This window comes from Sinocyclocheilus anshuiensis, unplaced genomic scaffold (assembly GCF_001515605.1).
Source record: "Sinocyclocheilus anshuiensis isolate Anshui unplaced genomic scaffold, SAMN03320099.WGS_v1.1 scaffold1251, whole genome shotgun sequence".
In the NCBI taxonomy this organism is placed as follows: Eukaryota; Metazoa; Chordata; class Actinopteri; order Cypriniformes; family Cyprinidae; genus Sinocyclocheilus; species Sinocyclocheilus anshuiensis.
The window spans coordinates 333,302-353,324 of record NW_015539970.1 but is presented as its reverse complement, the minus strand read 5'-3'; the positions used below and the strand labels follow the sequence as shown (position 1 = coordinate 353,324).

The 20,023-nt window shown below is 37.2% G+C and overlaps 2 protein-coding genes across 2 annotated transcripts in view; one reads left to right on the top strand and one right to left on the bottom strand.

The window, feature by feature from the left end:
• kpna6 (karyopherin alpha 6 (importin alpha 7)) overlaps nt 1-12,238 on the top strand; it is a 20,487-nt gene extending 8,249 nt beyond the window's left edge. The window contains exons 2-14 of the mRNA XM_016484239.1: nt 1,713-1,846; nt 2,129-2,224; nt 2,430-2,529; nt 2,608-2,702; nt 2,787-2,918; nt 3,019-3,107; nt 3,262-3,361; nt 4,713-4,876; nt 6,520-6,598; nt 6,707-6,832; nt 7,045-7,172; nt 9,962-10,140; nt 11,805-12,238. Coding sequence (XP_016339725.1) covers nt 1,713-1,846; nt 2,129-2,224; nt 2,430-2,529; nt 2,608-2,702; nt 2,787-2,918; nt 3,019-3,107; nt 3,262-3,361; nt 4,713-4,876; nt 6,520-6,598; nt 6,707-6,832; nt 7,045-7,172; nt 9,962-10,140; nt 11,805-11,992 — 1,610 coding nt within the window. The 3' untranslated portion in view covers nt 11,993-12,238. The remainder of the gene's footprint in view (nt 1-1,712; nt 1,847-2,128; nt 2,225-2,429; nt 2,530-2,607; nt 2,703-2,786; nt 2,919-3,018; nt 3,108-3,261; nt 3,362-4,712; nt 4,877-6,519; nt 6,599-6,706; nt 6,833-7,044; nt 7,173-9,961; nt 10,141-11,804) is intronic.
• Nucleotides 12,239-16,452: 4,214 nt separating this feature from the next.
• The window catches only part of LOC107687100 (THAP domain-containing protein 6-like), a 3,847-nt gene continuing 276 nt past the window's right edge, over nt 16,453-20,023 (bottom strand). Inside the window, exons 2-6 of the mRNA XM_016484280.1 lie at nt 19,726-19,777; nt 18,155-18,355; nt 17,154-17,346; nt 16,977-17,078; nt 16,453-16,899 (exon numbers count right to left, since the gene is read on the bottom strand). Coding sequence (XP_016339766.1) covers nt 16,672-16,899; nt 16,977-17,078; nt 17,154-17,346; nt 18,155-18,355; nt 19,726-19,777 — 776 coding nt within the window. The 3' untranslated portion in view covers nt 16,453-16,671. The remainder of the gene's footprint in view (nt 16,900-16,976; nt 17,079-17,153; nt 17,347-18,154; nt 18,356-19,725; nt 19,778-20,023) is intronic.

Here is a 20,023-nt window from a genome sequence, read left to right as displayed (position 1 = left end):
ATGTGACACTGCCTCGACTGTGCAAGTGACAATTCCTGTGTCATCTGTGCAGCGTGCAGCTCGCTTGTAGACAGACGCGATATGTGGTGATTTGAAGCCATTTGCGTATTTTGAGAGAGAAAGAGAGAGCGCGTGCGGTGAATCACTCACGCTGTTTGTGAAATTACGTCTCACACAAGGTTTTCAAATTACTTTGTAAGTTATTTAATGAAGAAATATGAAGGTGAGTACCTCACCTTCAGCATTATAATTGTTTCACCCGCGCCGGACAGAGACGGTGACGCTGCAGGTCGTGCCAAACCTCTCACGGCAGCGTCATCAGCTTGAGATCGTTTTTTTGAGATCGGCCTTTTTAGAGACCGCCGATCAATCATCCCAACGTGATTATCGGCCGATAGTGATCGGTAGCCGATCAATCGGAGCACCCCTAGCAATAACGTCAGCCGCGCCTGTATTGCGCATTATTTTAGTCATTCCCGCAGGTTTTGCGCTTATATCAAACGCGCGCGCTCCACCACTGATCTATATTAGTGGAGCGCACAAACCGCACTCAGTCTCAAACAGCTTGTGAGCCACAAATACCAAAATGAGTGGCTAACTGCGCTAAAACGTTCAAATACATAAAAAAATTGTTAAAATGCCCGTTTTGGCGAGTATCTAGTTAAACACAGTCAGTTTTGGTACGTTAAACAGTTGAGAAAGAGAACGCATGTTGTGTAACAGTATATTGGGTCCGTGGATAAACTCTTAAAGGGACCGCAGTCCAATATTCTTGCTGCTGTCTGTCATGTTAATCAAGTTAATCAAAGAACAAAAAATTATTTTCTGCTCTTGACTGAATACGTTTTATAACTTTAATGGTAAGCATTAATCTGTATTTAATTTTTACAATGAAGACTACAGAAATTAAAGTAATCAAATACTTTAATGATTACTTTAATTTCTGTAGTATTTCTTAACTGAATAAAAACTTACGTAACCTGAAAAACTTAGTTTCATAGCTCTCTTTATTCTATTGCATTTATTTGTGCCGTTGTTTGCAATTTTTTTTATTCTTATAATATTACTGTCTTTTTACTTGTGTTTTTTATGAAAATAAAACTTTGCGTTGAAGAAAAGTAGATTTTTGTTTGTATATGCTGTCAATTATAGTTCTTAGAAATAAAATCGGAATCGGCAAAAATCGGTATCGGCAGATCACACTAACAAAAAATCGGAAATCGGAATCGACCAAGAAAATTGCAATCGGTGCATCTTTTTTTTTTAGGATTCTTTAATGAATAAATAGTAAAGAAAAAATAGGCTTTTGTTCTGTCATGTACTTATTATGCAATAAAAAAGAATACTGCATGGCCAAGATTATGTGGACACCTGCTCCTAATTAAAAGGTTTGGCGATTTCAGCTACACACTGTCTTTAAGTGCTCTTGGGCAACTCTTATATCTGAGATGTGATGTCACACAATCTAAAGAAGACAAAACAAATAAACCTTTTTCTGTTTCTGTTTCATTGGATTGTACTGCTCGTGTTTTATCAGTGAGTCCGGAGATTTGAAAAATACTAATGCTAATCTTGCATATTATTTAGGATAGATAGTATGCAGCAAGAGGGTGGTTGGGAGGCTGATTATCATGGTTTATCTAGGATCAAAGCAGACTATTCATTATCCGTTGTGTGTCTATAAACTGTTACTGATTCGGTCTGTTCTGCAGAGCCTTCAGGAAGTCCTGCGAAGGATAATTTCAGGATGAACCGCTACAAGAACAAAGCACTCAACCTGGAGGAGATGCGTCGGAGAAGGGAGGAGGAAGGCATTCAGCTGAGGAAACAGAAACGAGAGCAACAGGTGACTGTCCACTTTTCTTTCGTTTCATGTTCCGTACTACATGTACTGTCTTTTAAAGGTAACCTGAAATTATAATAAACCAGAATTTATTTGGAATAGAAATATTTTGTAGTATTATCCCATACTATACTACATCCTTTTCTTATTGTCTATCCTGTTGCAGTTTAAATTGCATTCTGTTAAAGAAGTGAAATGGTCTGTGAATGCTGTTTCATGTGAACTTTAACTGTTACATCAATTGATGCAATTTGCACCATTGATTCTCTCTGTTTCTCTTGGCAGCTGTTTAAGAGGAGAAATGTGGAGCTGCTTGGTGAAGAAGGGGGGATGTTTGACAGTCCTCTTATGGATTCCTACGTCTCGTCCACCACAGCCCCAGTGAGTTCAAATCCAAATGCATAGTTTGCCTTCTCCCATTATGTCACTTACAGGCAGAGGTAACACTGGGACTGTTGTTAGTAGTGCATTATAGCCCCTTAATTCAATAAGCACTATTGATTTGAACTTCTCAGAGGTGCAAACCTGGGCCGAAAACAAATTACTGTCATTGATCTAGACCAAATTTGTCCTATGTGTTTTTTAGGATGGAGTAATTACAAGAGACATGGTTGAAATGCTCTTCTCAGAAGATCCTGAACTACAACTGGTCATGACACAGAGGTTCAGAAAGCTACTTTCCAAAGGTATCTGACACAAACACATGTCTGGAGTTGCCTAGACGTGTGGATGAGTTTTAATAAATCAATCTTTGTGTTGTTCAGAACCAAACCCTCCTATTGACGAGGTGATAAGCACACCGGGAGTTGTGAGTAGATTTGTTGAGTTCCTTCAGAAAAGTACGAATTGCACATTACAGGTGAGATGTGATGAAAGCTAAACTACTTTCTCCATTTAGAGTTCTAAAGTCAGATCCTTGAAAGTGTGTGCTTTTTTCCCTTAGTTTGAGGCCGCTTGGGCACTGACCAACATCGCGTCTGGAACATCTCAGCAGACAAAGTTTGTGATCGAGGCCGGTGCTGTACCTGTCTTTATCGAGCTTCTCAACTCAGAGTTTGAAGACGTGCAGGAGCAGGTACAAGTTATAAAGCTGCAAGGGAGAAGTCACCTTGTTTTGTTTGTGCTAAACGAGTATAAATCCCATGTGGGTATGTTAATGAATCTTCATGTCACAGGCTGTTTGGGCTTTGGGGAACATTGCGGGAGACAGCGCTGTGTGCAGAGATTTTGTGCTAAATTGTAATATCCTTCCTCCTCTGCTAATGTGAGTGCTTGGTTTTTCTGTTCACCTTACATGAGGCCACAGTACTGGTATTTATCTGACATAGCAGTGAATTGAACATCTTTTGCAGAAGAAACAAACATGTTTGCTGAAGATAAGGATTGATGATACTTGATGATACTTTTTTCATCCCCAGGCTGCTGACCAAATCAACTCGTCTTACAATGACCAGGAATGCTGTGTGGGCCTTGTCCAACCTCTGCAGAGGCAAAAGTCCACCCCCAGACTTTGAGAAGGTCTGTACTGCTTATCTGTCCCCTTGACAACACTCTCATTTTCTTTATGTTTAAGAAAGCACTTCACAGGATGATAGAGATGTCACAGGTACAAGCAAATTGGGTACCAAGGTGATACTAAAATAAAATAATAATAATAAATGTACAGCAATGCCAATGTATCCACTGTATATCCTAGAGGCTTAGGGTGAGCTTGTTTAACTTGAGCTATGAAGTAACCCAGAAGAGTGCCCTAGCAACCAGCCATTACACCCTGGCAACTACCCAAAACACCCTACTATGAAATGCTTAACTGACTTGAATGCAACATGGCATTGTTTTATTTATTTATTTTTTATTTATTAGATATGTTATACATTGGTATCAGATTTTTTAAAAACATTTAAATATAGTAATTTATATATTTTATTTATACACTGCTGTTCAAACGTTTAGGTTCAATCATGTTTTATAAAGAAACTGTTTTATTTAGCGAAGGTGCATTTAGTTGATCAAAAGATACAGTAAATACATTTATTATTATATATATTTTTTAAATATTATTGATAAAAAGACATGGAAGATAGCATGACAATATCCAGAGAAAATACATTTTTATATATATTTTAACTTCCCTTAATTCGTTTATAATGTTACGGAAGATTTCTATTTCATTTTTTTTAATAACTTTTTATAACTTTCTATTCACTAAATGGTCCTGGAAAAAAATGCATTAATAAGCAGTACAACATGTATAACAACATGTATATTAGAATGATTTCTGAAGATCTTTGTGTGTCATAAGTCTCAGTGTCTCATATGGCAATGAAGACTGGAATAATGGCTGCTGAAAATTTTGCTTTGTCATTGCAGGAATAAGTTGCATATTAAAAAGACTATGATCAAATAGATTATGTTCAAATAGAAAACAGTGGTTTTAAATTGTAATAATATTTCCCAATATTATTGTTTTTACTAGGGCTGCACGATAAATCGCATGCGATATTTAATACCTCTGATTACAGAACCGGCTTTACTGACAAGATGCGCATTAAATATCGCATGCGATTTATCGTGCAGCCCTAGTTTTTACTATATTTTTGATCAAATAAATTCAAATAATTTGTGACCTGCTTTTTATTAAAAATAAACCTTTGAAAATCATTAAAAAATCTTACCAACCCCAAGCTTTGAAACAGTAGTGTACATTTAAGTAATATCTCAAATAATATGTATCAAATGAAAGAAGTGTTTACACACATGACTCAGTCATGTCATTATGCAGTAGTTTTTTATACTTTATTATAGACATAAATTACATTTACATATTCCACACAGACTTCTTATTGATAGCTGTCTTTTGCTCTTGTAGGTGTCTCCATGCCTGCCTGTGCTGTCTCGTCTTTTATTCAGCAGTGATTCAGACCTGCTGGCTGATGCCTGTTGGGCTTTGTCCTATCTCTCCGATGGGCCCAATGAGAAGATCCAGGCAGTTATTGATTCAGGGGTCTGCAGGAGGCTGGTGGAGCTGCTCATGTGAGTCAGCTTACGTTGTCATTTCTAGGTCATATTGAAACTGGTTTTATGGAACATTTAAGTTCCATAGTGACATATTTCAAAGTGAAACTGAATATTCAGCAGGACATAACTAAAAATGTGGACTTGCCTAAATCCACCACATCTGACTGTATAATGAAAAGGAAGGTATGACAAGACTACTTCTGGGAAACTCAAACATAGATGTTTTTAAAAATGATTCATGCTATTCATTTTCCATACAGCAAAAGCATTTTTGTGGCCAGTAGCAGTCAAGCTCGAAAAAGACCAAAACAATAAATGACTTGTGCCATATTTCAAATCCAAATAATTACAAACTTTAAATAGGATCTGTTTTGATTTAACTTTGTTTTTAAAACTCAGATTGCAGAATATGTATCGACAGTTTTTTCAAAATTATTTATTTGAGCTTTACCTTATCAGTCTTTCTCAGAAAACATCCAAGGGGTCCCCAGGCTATGTTATTATTATTAATATATTAAAATAATCAAACATTACTCTGATTTAAAGTGCTAAACAAAACAACAGATAAAATCAAGATTATACTGAATTTCATTTAGCTTAAAATTAATTAGTTTTTATTGAAAAAAATATTCTTCAGACTGCTGGAAACACAAAATGAATCATGGTTCATTCATTTTATGTCAGTCCTCTCAGTTTTTGTTAATAAGTCTGAAAATGGCAGCAATACAGAACATATCTATAACCTTTAGTCAGGTTAAATGTCATATTTAATTTAAAATAGATGAAAACGAGCCTGTGAGGGATAGACTTGCAGTCTTTACAATGGCATGCACTGTATAAAATCGTGCATTTTCAAAATGTTCAAAACTGTTTTTGTCTGCTTAAAGGTTTTTCAGAAATTTGTCAGCTGAACAGTCGCTATGTTGTTAAACAGTGCAATCTATTGAATGCTCTGTACTTCTGTCACTCAGAAGACCCCCTTCAATTTTTCACTCTTTGTTATATTGCAGCCATTTGCTAAAATCATTTAAGTTATTTTTTTTTCCTCATTAATGTACACACAGCCCCCTATATTGACAGAAAAACACAGAATCGTTGACATTTTTGCAGATTTATTAAAAAAGAAAAACTGAAATATCACATGGTCCTAAGTATTCAGACCCTTTGCTCAGTATTTAGTAGAAGCACCCTTTTGATCTAATACAGCCATGAGTCTTTTTGGGAAAGATGCAACAAGTTTTTCACACCTGGATTTGGGGATCCTCTGCCATTCCTCCTTGCAGATCCTCTCCAGTTCTGTCAGGTTGGATGGTAAACGTTGGTGGACAGCCATTTTTAGGTCTCTCCAGAGATGCTCAATTGGGTTTAAGTCAGGGCTCTGGCTGGGCCATTCAAGAACAGTCACAGAGTTGTTGTGAAGCCACTCCTTCGTTATTTTAGCTGTGTGCTTAGGGTCATTGTCTTGTTGGAAGGTAAACCTGCGGCAAATGGCTGCAATAGAACAGAGTGAAAAATTGAAGGGGGTCTGAATACTTTCCGTACCCACTGTATATCAGGGGGCCTTTCAAATATTGTGTTGGACAACAGGGGACCTTTTGAATCATAAAGGTTGAGAACTACTGGTCTTAATAAATGACCAGCTTCCTCTTTTCTTGCAGGCACACCGACTACAAGGTGGCCTCTCCTGCTCTGAGGGCTGTTGGAAACATTGTTACAGGAGATGACATTCAGACACAGGTGTGTTTGTGTGTGAGCAGATGTGTTTATTCGTCTTCATGTATGATTACCTCTTGTTTCGAACAGGAAATGGATGGTCTCCTTATGCTTCTGTTCTCTCTGCCCTAGGTGGTGTTGAACTGCTCAGCTCTCCCCTGCCTCCTGCACCTGCTCAGTAGCGCCAAGGAATCCATCAGGAAGGAGGCCTGCTGGACCATCTCCAACATCACAGCGGGAAACAGAGCACAGATTCAGGTACACCATGACCCACACTCCACATCTGCTACACAGAGGCACACTCGCAAGGCTCAGCTTGTTTATCATGTGCAGCAGGGTTACACGGCTGCGGCCTCAAACCTTCAAAGGAGTGAACTTGTTTGTAGTGTCTACTTAGGATTTATTTTTGGATTTAAGGATGTCTTTAATCCTCTGTTCTTTTTCTCACCTGTCATCAACATCTTCTGCAGGCCGTAATAGATGCAAACATCTTCCCAGTCTTGATAGATATCCTACAGAAAGCTGAATTCCGCACCAGGAAGGAGGCGGCGTGGGCGATCACTAATGCCACGTCAGGTGGCACACCTGAGCAGATCAGGTGAGCTCCAAGCGTGCGCTTTCAAGCGGCTTGTTTTAAGCATCTTAAGCATTCAGACTTCTGACTAAAGTGTCACAAAGACTGCCGTATCATTTGCCATCACTTTGTGAATCAGGTCATTGACATGGAGCTCATTTTTGGCGAGCAGATCCAATAGCAATATATGAACTGATATCATAGAGAGGACCCCTGCAGACCCATATCACTGTGTCAAGGTTAATTAATCACCTAAAATTAGATAATTTGACCTTATGACAAGGCCAGGTTAGCTCAGTCGGTAAAATGTCATGTGGTGCGACTTCCCAGAGAATTATAAAAAGTACCTTTTTCCTTGGGGGGAAAAAAGTGTGTAAGGAAAATGTTACTTTTTACTTGATGGTTATACCACATGACATTTTAGAGTAATTCAGTTTAAATATTTGCTAAATGGTATAAACATTTTTCAAAACTGAATGAAAAATCTAAGAATGAGAATACTTTTAAAGTAGATGTTTCCTTTTTCTTTATTTACCCTCTTATTTGTCATAGACCTAATTGTAAGCCTACATTTGGCTTTGCATTCATATTTACTAAGGATGCACTGGTCATATTTTTTTTTATGGCTAATCCTGATTTCCAATTATTTTTATTTATTTATTTTTAATTAGTGAATGGGCTGATACCAATTGCTAAGCAAGAGACAACAAAGAACAAAAGAGTACATGAACAATATTTATTGCTCTATTACATGCCAAATTGGCCTTAAATAAAAATATCTGAAGCCATTTGAAATTGGAAGCAAACAATGCATTTTAACCATGAATCAAACAAAGATGCTACATGCATGTAGCATAAGCAGTTGTTTTTACGAATGTGTCTGAATAGTCTGATTTTAGCGTTGTGAAATTATGCTACATAAAACAACTGCACAAAAAAAAAAAAAACAGCAGATGGGCTAAATGAATCACTCTCTAACAGTAGGTGGCGCTTATGGAACAAAAGCAATAGCTTTTCATTGGTTAAAGCTGAACACAAAGCAGCTGTGCTTATAAATACAACTTTAATAGGCATTACATGCAGGTAAATGCCATCTAAAATTTTCTGGACAGTCATTTACTTTCAGAGATGCATTCATATAAACCTCCACCCCCACAATTCAATATTTAGAATTTTCTTGTTCTGCCTGCAACAGTATTTTCTGTGCTGGCGTGTCTGTGCTCTTGTATTTGTGTCCATCTTCAGCGTGTCCCATCTCTCTGTTAACATCCTGTTTACAGACTTTGTAATATTTCTATTACAAACTCTGGGGAATGATTCTAATGCAGTTTATGTGCAAGTCTGGAACAGAGAATGGATGAAATAAAACCAATCAGTTGTGTGTTTGGAGCAAAAAAATGTCTGGTTCTGACTGATGGCCAGTCGACTGGTGCATCTCTAATATTTACCCTCTTTACAGCCTCTTTTTGTCTGTGTTGCTTGTTTTGACCAAGAATCATCCACAATGCGCACATAACATGCTGATTGTCAATATGTCTGGCTTTTCAAGATGCATGACACCATTGGTTGCTGGAGAATAATGCTCCACGCTCATCAAGACATAATTGGGTTAGAGCTAACCTCAGAAACAAATTCTCAAGGTAGTTTAAGTTTAGCATGACAGCCCATTTAAAGTGCTCCACCAATCCTCGTCTGGCCATCTTGGGTCTTCTCAGAAGGCTATTAGAATGGCACAACTCAAGCGCTAATATTGGAGTAGTTGTCTTGATCACTAGGGAGCACTTGCGATGTGTTTATCCAGATTGAATTGCAGTGTGGTTTTCATGCAGTCTAGTGAGATCACACTGTCTGGAAGTAGCAGTGTGCTTAAAGTGTTTATTACTATGCACACTTACAGCAAATGGCTTCAGTTTTTATCAGACATACACTTATGGCATTTTGCAGCAGCCCAAACAGTGCTTCATTAAATATATCAGCCTATAATGTGTATTTACAGAGTGCTTCCTTTGGCATAAGTGTAGCAACAACTTACCATCTAAGATCTCATCTAATCGTATTTATAATGTACGCGACATGTTTTTAACTGGAGTGTTACATAAGTGTGGTGTTATGACTTGATGTTATTATTGATGTGTTATGAGTATGCTTTACTTTTGGATTGTGCTCAAGGTATTTTACTTGATTCTTTATTTATGATGTTTCTTAGTCTACTTTTAGACTGAAAGATAATTTTGGCTGTAATAAAAAATTATTTTGCTTTCCTATCCTTTCACGTTTCACATTGCTTAAATGTTTTCTAGAATCAGTGAACAAGAAAGGAAACTAGGACCAGTTGCTAGCCTAATGTTGGTGCTCACTTGCTGACCTTGGGGTGTTTGGCTCGTGCTCATGGTATCATTGTGTGTCTAAATCTGAAATGCAGATTATATTACAAACAGTGATTTGATGGGGTATGGCTTGCCAAATATAAATTCCCTCATCTTCAGTTATTTGTATTGTGGGAAATTAAATTATGATGTTTATTTTCGGAGAAATTAAGTACTGAATGACAAATATTGTCCCAGTCGTACTGGTGCATGCCTAGTTTTCCAAATTGATTAATTCCACGAATTACACAAAGCAGCAGAAGGGGAAATACATGATTCTCTGTGCCAAAAATAAAGCAGCCATTGGACTTAATTTTTGAGGGCAGTATTCCAAGCACAATGTTATTTGGATTGTTTTTTCCTATTGAATTAAGACAGAACATGGTGGCACACATGTTGCTGCTTATTGATTTTCCATCATGTTGTTTTTTTTTTCTTTTTCTGTAGGTATCTGGTAAATTTGGGCTGCATTAAACCTCTCTGTGATCTGTTGACTGTGATGGACTCCAAGATCGTTCTGGTGGCTCTGAATGGTCTGGAGAACATTCTCAGACTGGGCGAGCAGGAGGCCAAACAGAACGGCAGTGGCCACAACCCTTACTGCAGTCTGATAGAGGAAGCCTATGGTAACATTATATTCATCAAACCATCAATTTTATGCTACAATTGCATATGTATTTTCAGAGACGTCATATCAAAATATGATGAGAAATGGCAAAAAAAAAATCAGCTTGTTGTAGGGCTGCACGATTAATCGAATGCGATTGTCACGTGCTTTCAGATGGAGCAGAATTTACTACACAGAGCCGTAGCTCACTGACAAGTTATGCAAAAAAAATCACAGACGATTTTATTGCGAGATTCTGAAATCGAAGAAATCGTTCGCGATAATGACAGCTGTTTGCATAGCTTCTCCGTGAACTACGGCTCTGTGTAGTAAATGCTGCTCCATCTGAAAGCATGTGAAAATACCACATTTGATAACATATTTTTACTCCAAACTCACTTCATAACATCAGTCGAGTGTTTGAAATAAATCCTTCTGTGAGATGTGGCTTCTTACAAAAAATGTCTTATGCTCATTTCAACTGCATTTATTTAATCAGTAATAGAGAAAAAACTAATATTGTGAAATAATATTAGTTTAAAATAAACATTTTCTATGCTAACATTTTAAAATTGCTGAATTTTCTTCAGACGTTAGTGTCACATGATCCTTCAGAAAAGATTCGAATATGTTGATTTGCTGCTGAAGAATCATTTATTACACAGCCCCTGCATCTTGAAAAAAGAAAGGTGCTGATATGCTTAATATTGCAGAATTTCAAGATGCTGAGTTCAAAATTGTTAATAAAACTTTGCATCACAGTTTTTCTTCACAAAATAAATGAATTCATTGAAATTCTATGTACAGGTGCATCAGTGAATTGGTGGGTTTTTGTTAAATGTGAGCCAAAATCATCACAATTAAAAGAACCAAAGACTTAAACTACTTCAGTCTGTGTGCATTGAATTTATTTAATGCACGAGTTTCACAATTTATTACTGATTACTGAAATAAATGAACTTTTCCACGACATTCTAATTTATTGAGATGCACCTGTATGTTTCAGGTTTAGGTAGTCAAATGTCAGAACTTTATAAACAAAAGTTTGTAAATGTACAAGCTTTTTTTTTTTTTCACAAAATCTGTAATTTTCTGTCACTACTCATCTTTGTGGCAGCTTTTCAGATGGTTTTATGCTGGGGTGCCCAAACTCGGTCCTGGAGGGCCGATGTCCTGCAGAGAGCTCCAACTTGCCTCAACACACCTGCCTGGAAGTTTCTAGCATGCCTAGCAAGAGCTTGATTAGGTGGTTCAGGTGTGTCTAATTGGGGTTGGAGCTAAACTCTGCAGGACACCGGCCCTCCAGGACCGAGTTTGAGCACCCCGGTTTAAGGGATAAGGCAAGACTTCTTCACCTTACAAATGATTATTCAAAGCCAAAATGCTAAGAAATGCACGTATTTTGTAAAAATTGTAACATGCTAAAGCCAAACGGGCACTATTTTTTTAAATTAGCACCCCAAAATGAAAAAAACATTGTATTTCATTCAGCAAATATGATGCTGGGGGGTGTGATAAAAAAAAAACAATATTAATGTTTTTTTCTGGATACTTTGATAAATAGTAAGTTCAAAAGAACAGCATTTATTTGAAATAGATTTTTTAATGTATAAGTCTTCACTGTAAATCATTTTTCTTTTTTTGTGTGTGTGTAAACTCTCACTCTCTTTCTCTCTCTGTCAGGGTTGGACAAAATCGAGTTCCTACAGAGTCATGAAAATCAGGAGATCTACCAGAAAGCCTTTGACCTCATCGAGCACTACTTTGGAGTAGAGGAAGAGGATGCCAGTCTGGCTCCACAGGTGGATGAGAACCAGCAGCAGTTTCTTTTCCCGCAGCAGGAGGCCCCCATGGAGGGCTTCCAGCTTTAACCAGCCGCCCCTTACCTTTACACCCATCCCTGCACCCAATACCGCTACTAAACCATACGCCGGAAACACTCAACCACTGAAATCTGAGTGAACCAAATTTCGACCCATGACCCAGACTGATTCATTTAGACACTGAGGTGTGTCTCACACAAGAGAGACAAGGATTTTAGTTTCTTTAATTTCCCCCCCTCAGTGATGCAGCTATATAAGCATCCCCTCAGGTAGAAATCGTGGCGCTGTGTCCTTTTTTTTTTTTTTTTTTTCTTTCTTCCCAAGGGGAGGTATGCTACAATTCTCCCCTTTCACTGAAAGATGCGAGAATTGTTTTCTCATTTATTTAAAATCAGAAAATCCAAACCCTTCATCTTTTGATCTTGGTTTGTTTTTCATCGTTTTGCATTTCTAGAATTCCTTTTTTTGTTCATTATTCATATCCTGGTAATTAAACACACCTGGTTGTGTTTGATATGGCTGTGCTTTATAAACGAAACTCTACCGTAATATCTGCAGATACGTTTCATGAGGATTTAAGCACTCTTCAAAGCCTTTGTGAAGCCGTTTCATTTCTCTTAGTATTAGTATTCATCATTTCAGACCATGCTGGGTGTGGAGTTTATGTAGAGTCTATTTGACGTGGTGGTGTTGAAATAATCCAGGTATTTTAGTAAAAGAGTATCCTAACATAAAAGTCATTACTGTTAAAAGACAATGACTGGAAAAGTGGGGCCCAAAGAGCCCATTTAGTAAAGATAATGCCCAGTTTTCTTTTCTTTTTTTTCTTTTGTTTTAAACCAGTCAGAGGTGAAATATCTAGTTGTAGGATGTTCGTGGTGTGCAGTGTTATGAATTACTCTTCTTTTGATCAAAAGGCTTTAACTTTGAAATGTGATCTGGGGGAAATACACACATCTGAGGGCCGGATTGATGCACATGATGGAGTCTTAATTCTGCTCTGTTTTTAGTCATTAATTGGCGCATAGTAATTCTGGGTGGTTCGAGGTGTTTTGTTCAGCGCAGCCCTCAGTATGTGCATGTTGGGGTTTTGCATGGTGTTCAACAATCATTTTGTATCCCTTGCCAGATCTTCATTCAACAATTAGCTTGCACTCATTAGATGGAGTAGTTCCGGTTTCTGTAGTTTTGCAGGTGCTTTAGGTATGGCAAGGAATACTTATTTAAATTAAATATATGGGCAAAAAAATAAAAAAAAAATATATAGATATTATGTTATATTTGCACACACCTTGCACACATGCATACAAGACCAGCTTACACTTCATAAACATGTACACAAACAGATTAGCATAAAACCGAGGGGAAATGACTTCCATAATCTCCAAAAATCTTTTCTTTCTTTTTTCTCCGTATGCAAGTACGTTCACGGTGATTTGTTCCACCGTTTGGCACTTTTTGAGTTGACGCATTAAAAGTTAAACCCACCCGGGTTTGATGTTGGGCTGTCTTGGATTGAATGAAAAGTTTGAATATTAACCTCTCGCCCCGTACGAAACTTACTGTGGTTTACTTTAAAAACTGTGAGTAAACTTTTCAGTTCATTATGGAAGCATTTTTCCTCTACCTCCATAGTACACTGACCGAAGGGTGCTTCTCTGAGTGAATGCTAGGGGTTATTTGATTTAGGACGGGCCTGTATCTATGAAAACATAGCGAGACGTTGACTGACGGATGATTTGTGAAAGAAAGTGCCGCTTGTATCAGCATCCTGTGTTCAGTTGCCTAGTATCTAGAAGCCTTGTCCTTCTATAAATGTCAATCTGATGCGATTCCTGATCAGAAGTGATAACCGAAAGGAGGTTTCCATAGTAATTCTGGTTCAAGAACCTTTTTGAAAGCGAGACTCGAATTGAACTCTTTGAAAATACCTCTCCACGATCTGATGTTCTTTGACAACAGTATCAACTTTAAATCGGTTCAAATCCTAGTTCTGCGTGATATTAGATGACATTTGCTGCATTTACAGGAAGTCCATCTCGGAATGAGGATGCTGCAGTCATCCAGATTTCCATACACATCAGAGAAATGGGAAAATAGACTGAAATGATTGGGGGAAGGGAAGCAAACTATGCTCATTGAAATATATCTAATGGTCTACAAGACCACGGGTGTGTTGATCAAAAAACGCAAAGAAATGCTCTCTTAATGGAAATGCACTCCTATTCACAAAAGTGCCAATCAGACCAACAAAGACAAGAGGCTGATGCGTATCAATCTGTCTTTGATTTTTTTTTTTTTCCTTTTTTATTTACTTGAATGTGCACATATGTTGTGCAAATATTGCTGCTCTATTTTCTTATCTTACAAATTAGAGGTTACATTGTCTGCCACAGTTTCAGTAGAGATGTGATGGTCTGCTATTTGTACACCAAATTGGTAAACTCCAAGGTATAAAGAAAAAAAATGCCTAATTTATTGTGCTGGATTAATACTTTTATCCAAGGCCAATGCAATGTTGGAATACTGCCTCAGTGTGTACTGTTTGCTTAGCTTGTGTTCCTTTTGAACTTTGTTCTGTTGGCATAGAGGAAGTGAGGAAAATTGCTAACAATTGAAGGAGAAACTCTGTAAATTCTTTTCTTGCCCTCGTTGAGTATTTTTGTGTGTGTTGTTTATGAGCGCACTAGCTGACCATGTAGACCCAACTTTGTTGTTTCAAGTCTAACTTCCCTGTGTAACTAACCGTAGCACAATTACAGCAAATCCAAATCCGTTCAGGCCTCTTTCACAAATGTTTTGTTCTCATTTAAGGACATTTGCTTTAAGAAGCCAAAAGATTATTTTTTAAATAACAAAACAAAGCTGGGTGTCATATGATCCGTGTATCTCTGTGAACTACAATTAAACCAGAAATTTAACGGTTATATTGTTATATTGGCACAGTTTAAAGTTGCAGTCCTTGCACTGCTCTTTACTCCTTAAAATAACTTCTGAGAAGTGCAGAAAACAATAAAATATTTACAAGAGGCCACAAATAAGTGAAATTGGGTCTTTATGGTCTTCCGTCCTAGATCTTGTAGATGTTGATATTTGGAGACTTTTTGTCTCTTTCAAACCTGGAGCCGATGCATATGGCTGTGTCTAGTAATGCGGACTCACCTGTGTTTACAATGCTACATGTTTAAGTACTTTTCATACTCAATATTAAGACTTGCCCAGGTGGATATTGTATCCTGGTTTGGTAATTTCTTTCTTTTTAAATGTATTTATATTTAAATCTTTTTTTCTTTCTTTTCCTCCTCTGCCTACAATTGCCCAAACTGTGACTGACTTGACTTTACCGACGATATGAATGAGTGACGGACACACAAACTGAACATGTCACACAAACATATACATGAACAATTCTGAACAAATGTTTGTTTTTTTTTTTTGTCCAGATACAAATAAAAGGATAAAACACCTCCTGGTTTGTAAACGTACTTCTGTCAATATATAGGAGTGATTAATACAGATGTTTAAGAAGAAAAGGAACATGTTTTATGACATTCAAGAGTTTTCTCAAGTTGCTGTATGTAGACCAATATTGGTTTAAATTGTCTTTGCTTTTCCCGAATACTTTTGAATTTCTTTGGTAAAGCATATGCAGGTGTAATGGCCTGTATGGAGTGCAGATACAAAATGGTCAACAGTGATTAAAAAAAAAAAAAAAAAAGGAAATATGAGGCAGTGCTTTTACATATATTTGAAAGCCTTTGTCAGTTTAATCATTTTCAAGTTTAAGTTGCAGTTGTTTCAGAGTTTGTATGCAAGTCAGTATTAATATAGTAAACAAAAGCATTTATGCTGTTCTCAAATAGTGGATGTAACAGGCTGAATTAGTTCAGATGCTGAAGATGGAACCAACACCCAATTTTCTGATCTGTACCGAATGAACTTTAAGGTGGCAATTCAAGGTTTCATTGTTTGAATGCTATTTCGAAAAAGTTTATTACCATGTTTTAAGCTACTTTTAACTGACCCCACTGGTTTAATGAATATGCTAAATAAATAAACCATATTGCTAGTTTCTGATAAAACACTATTCAATGGTATGCAATGGAAAAATATATATATATATAGAAGACGTTCCATAGTTGTAAATGTTATGAAAAGTTTTTCATGGTTTTGTTATGGCATATAAAGTACTGCAGTTTTTCCAGATTGCAAAAACATATTTCCTGAAACATATTTCTCAAAATTATAACCCCCATATCTAAACTCAAAAAGCCATCAAATACACTGAAGACTCATGTCACTATTGTTTTTTTGTCAAAATCAAAGATACCACAACAGTTCCTGAATTTAAGTTTAATGCTAACTGTATTACAATAACGCAGTCAGAAAAACTGATTTTTTTAAAATAAAAAAGTTAAATTTACTGCACACTTTAAATATTTCTCATTAGACAATATTATTGTAATATTTATTACAACATTTTTTTTTCATATTTATCCATTCCTGTAGACACAATATTTAAAAATACACAAAAAATAATGACTAGGCTAAGGCTGACAAATTGTCACAAAAAGAACAGTTATATCACACAAGACTGGAGGCTAAAGTCTTTTCCCACCAAACCACTGCACCGGAACTATAGACAAATCAAAAATACATATCAACATATATAACATCATCATTTTAACACCAGGCTTGGCATCCATGGAACTCATCCACCATACAGTTCAACTCTTCATTTTCCCTGAGTAGAAATTGAGCTTGTGTTTCAACTCGTCATTTTTTAAGTTCTTTCCATTCAGGTCTTCTAGAAGAGCTAGCACCATGTTCTTTGCCCGCTGTTCTCGTTTCTTCACGTTCCTCATGTCTCGCTCCAGACTCTCCACTCTAGCCAAGGCTTCTCCGAGTCTAGCCTTTAGATCAGTGGGATCTGCAGGCAATGCATAAGAGTGGTCCTAGAAGAAAGGAAGATGAGTTTATAACACCACTCAAAATCATAGCATTTTGGTGCATAATTCATTCAAATACTCACTACATTAGGCAGAGGTTTAGTCTTTTGTAACTGCTGAGAACAGTCCACTGGCGGCCTCTCTTCAGCTTTCCTTGATGTTCTTGTTTTCCTGGGTGCCACTGGCTAAGGTTGAAGAAAAATGAATAACTGAGCCTAATAACAAGCTATCACAATTGTATAATATAGTGGTAAACCTACTCTTTGTAGATGAGCTGGGAAACTGAAGACAGATGGTTTAGCTCCTTCTCGAATCCTGACAATCTGACCTGTCCTGTCTACATCCTGTGGCTTAAAGTGCTCACTGCACAGCACAGAGCAGTCGCTGGCGGAAAAACCTTTCCTTCTTGTAGCTATTTCCCACTGCCTCCTCAATGCTTTCTCCCTAGGAAACCTTCAAAATGTGAGAAAAGTTACATAGCCAGCTAACAATCGTCAGATTCACAATATGTCAGTCACTCACCCGAAACAAACTGCTTGTCATTAAAGTCAGTTTATAGAAAAAAAGCCAATATAGATGATAAGTCTTGGGCAATGTGGTTTACAATGTAAACCATGGGTACTCGAAGTTTCAACAGGTTCATTGTATACAGTTTCTTCCTAGCAAAGGTCCAAACAGTAATAACTTGCATGGTGTCTGTATTTAGTACAGCTATGGAGTTTTTGGAAGAATAATTAGACATTTCTAAGTTTTCAGTAAAGTAAATGAAGCAAAGGACTTTTTAGGATTTGATGTCACGTGAAAAAAAGATATTTTGTGTACTATTTGTATAGTATACTATTTTTAATAGTAGTAAAAACTTCTGATAACCAGTGTTGGGGAGTAACTAGTTACATGTCTTTTTTTGTTACCTACCTGAAACGTGAGTCATATCACAGAAATGCACAAAGTTTCACTTAGCTTCATTTCATTTCTGTAACGTGTTTTAGCTAAAGATTTAGGTACACAGCTACGTGGCTTGGTGGCGCTGCTCAAACCAGTGCGATGGGTTGTAAAAGTCGAGATGGGTCATGCTGATTGGACCACTATAATAAATCCCTATATAAACTATAATACAGCCTGAGACTTTATAAGAACTTCACCTCTAAGATGTTTTATACAGTCTCAGCTTTTACAGTTAGCGACTGTTATCGTTAGCAATTAACAGTATGGCTCTGTTAATGTAAAAATGACCTGATACAACCAGACGCAACAGCCTTACTTGTGAAAAGTAATTCCCCGGTATCTGCTTTGGATTGTGCGGCGGTTTTTGCAGCCCCAAGCAGCACACGAATCAGGCATATTTTCTTCAGACCAGTCTTCTGACAAAGAGCTGCCCGGTCCAATATGGCGGCGACACTGACGCTGATGATAGCCGCTGCCGCTGTCGGAAACAAGAAGCTTCGAATCTTTAGTTCTGAATCTTTAGTTCTGAATCAGTGGTCCGGAACGTGTGATTTCAGAAAACGAGGATTCTGGTTTCGAAACATTTCATATGAAATTAAATTCTTAAAAATTATCTTAATCTGTCATTAATTACTCCCCCTCATGTCGTTCCAAATCCGTATCATTAGAAATTTTAAAAAGTAATCAGTTACATTACTTTAACAAAGTAATTGAAAAAGTTACACTACTATTACATTTTAAATAGGGTAACTTGTAATCTGTAACCTATTACATTTCCAAAGTAACCTTCCCAACACTGCTGATAACTAATAATGTAAGTAATAAAACAACGAAAAATCAGTGTGTACCTTGCTATTGTGTTATCAGCTGAAATAATAAGGAAAGTTAACTTGTCACACAAACTTAGGTTTTTTTTGTTGTTACCTACCTGAAACGTGAGTCATATCACAGAAATGCACAAAGTTTCACTTAGCTTCATTTCATTTCTGTAACGTGTTTTAGCTAAAGATTTAGGTACACAGCTACGTGGCTTGGTGGCGCTGCTCAAACCAGTGCGATGGGTTGTAAAAGTCGAGATGGGTCATGCTGATTGGACCACTATAATAAATCCCTATATAAACTATAATACAGCCTGAGACTTTATAAGAACTTCACCTCTAAGATGTTTTATACAGTCTCAGCTTTTACAGTTAGCGACTGTTATCGTTAGCAATTAACAGTATGGCTCTGTTAATGTAAAAATGACCTGATACAACCAGACGCAACAGCCTTACTTGTGAAAAGTAATTCCCCGGTATCTGCTTTGGATTGTGCGGCGGTTTTTGCAGCCCCAAGCAGCACACGAATCAGGCATATTTTCTTCAGACCAGTCTTCTGACAAAGAGCTGCCCGGTCCAATATGGCGGCGACACTGACGCTGATGATAGCCGCTGCCGCTGTCGGAAACAAGAAGCTTCGAATCTTTAGTTCTGAATCTTTAGTTCTGAATCAGTGGTCCGGAACGTGTGATTTCAGAAAACGAGGATTCTGGTTTCGAAACATTTCATATGAAATTAAATTCTTAAAAATTATCTTAATCTGTCATTAATTACTCACCCTCATGTCGTTCCAAATCCGTAAGACCTTTTTTTTTTTAATCAAATCTGAGCACTTTCTGACCCTCCATATAATTAAGATATTTTTGATTAAACGTTTTTTTTTTACTCTACATAGACAGCGACGGCACTACCATGTTCAAGGCCCAGAAAGGTAGTAAGGACATTGTTAAAATAGTCCATGTGACATCAGTGCTTCAACCATACTTGTATGAAGCTACCAGAATATTCTTTTGTGAGCAAAGAAAACAAAAATAACGACTTTATACAATTCTTCTCTTCTTGCTCCTGCATCAGCAGCACCAGACGGATGTGCCGTGGTACTGTCATGAGCGTGCCGAATTCTGACACGGAACAGACGAAATTGTTGAATACAATTGTTATTTTTCTTTTCTTTGCACACAAAAAGTATTCTTGTAGCTTCGTAAAATTAAGGTTGAACCATCGATGACATATGGACTATTTTAATGATGTCCTTACTACCTTTCTGGGCTTTGAACGTGGTAGTTCCGTTGCTGTCTGTGGAGGGTCAAAAAGCTCTCCGAAATTCTTAAAAATTATCTTAATTTGTGTTCGGAATATGAATTAAG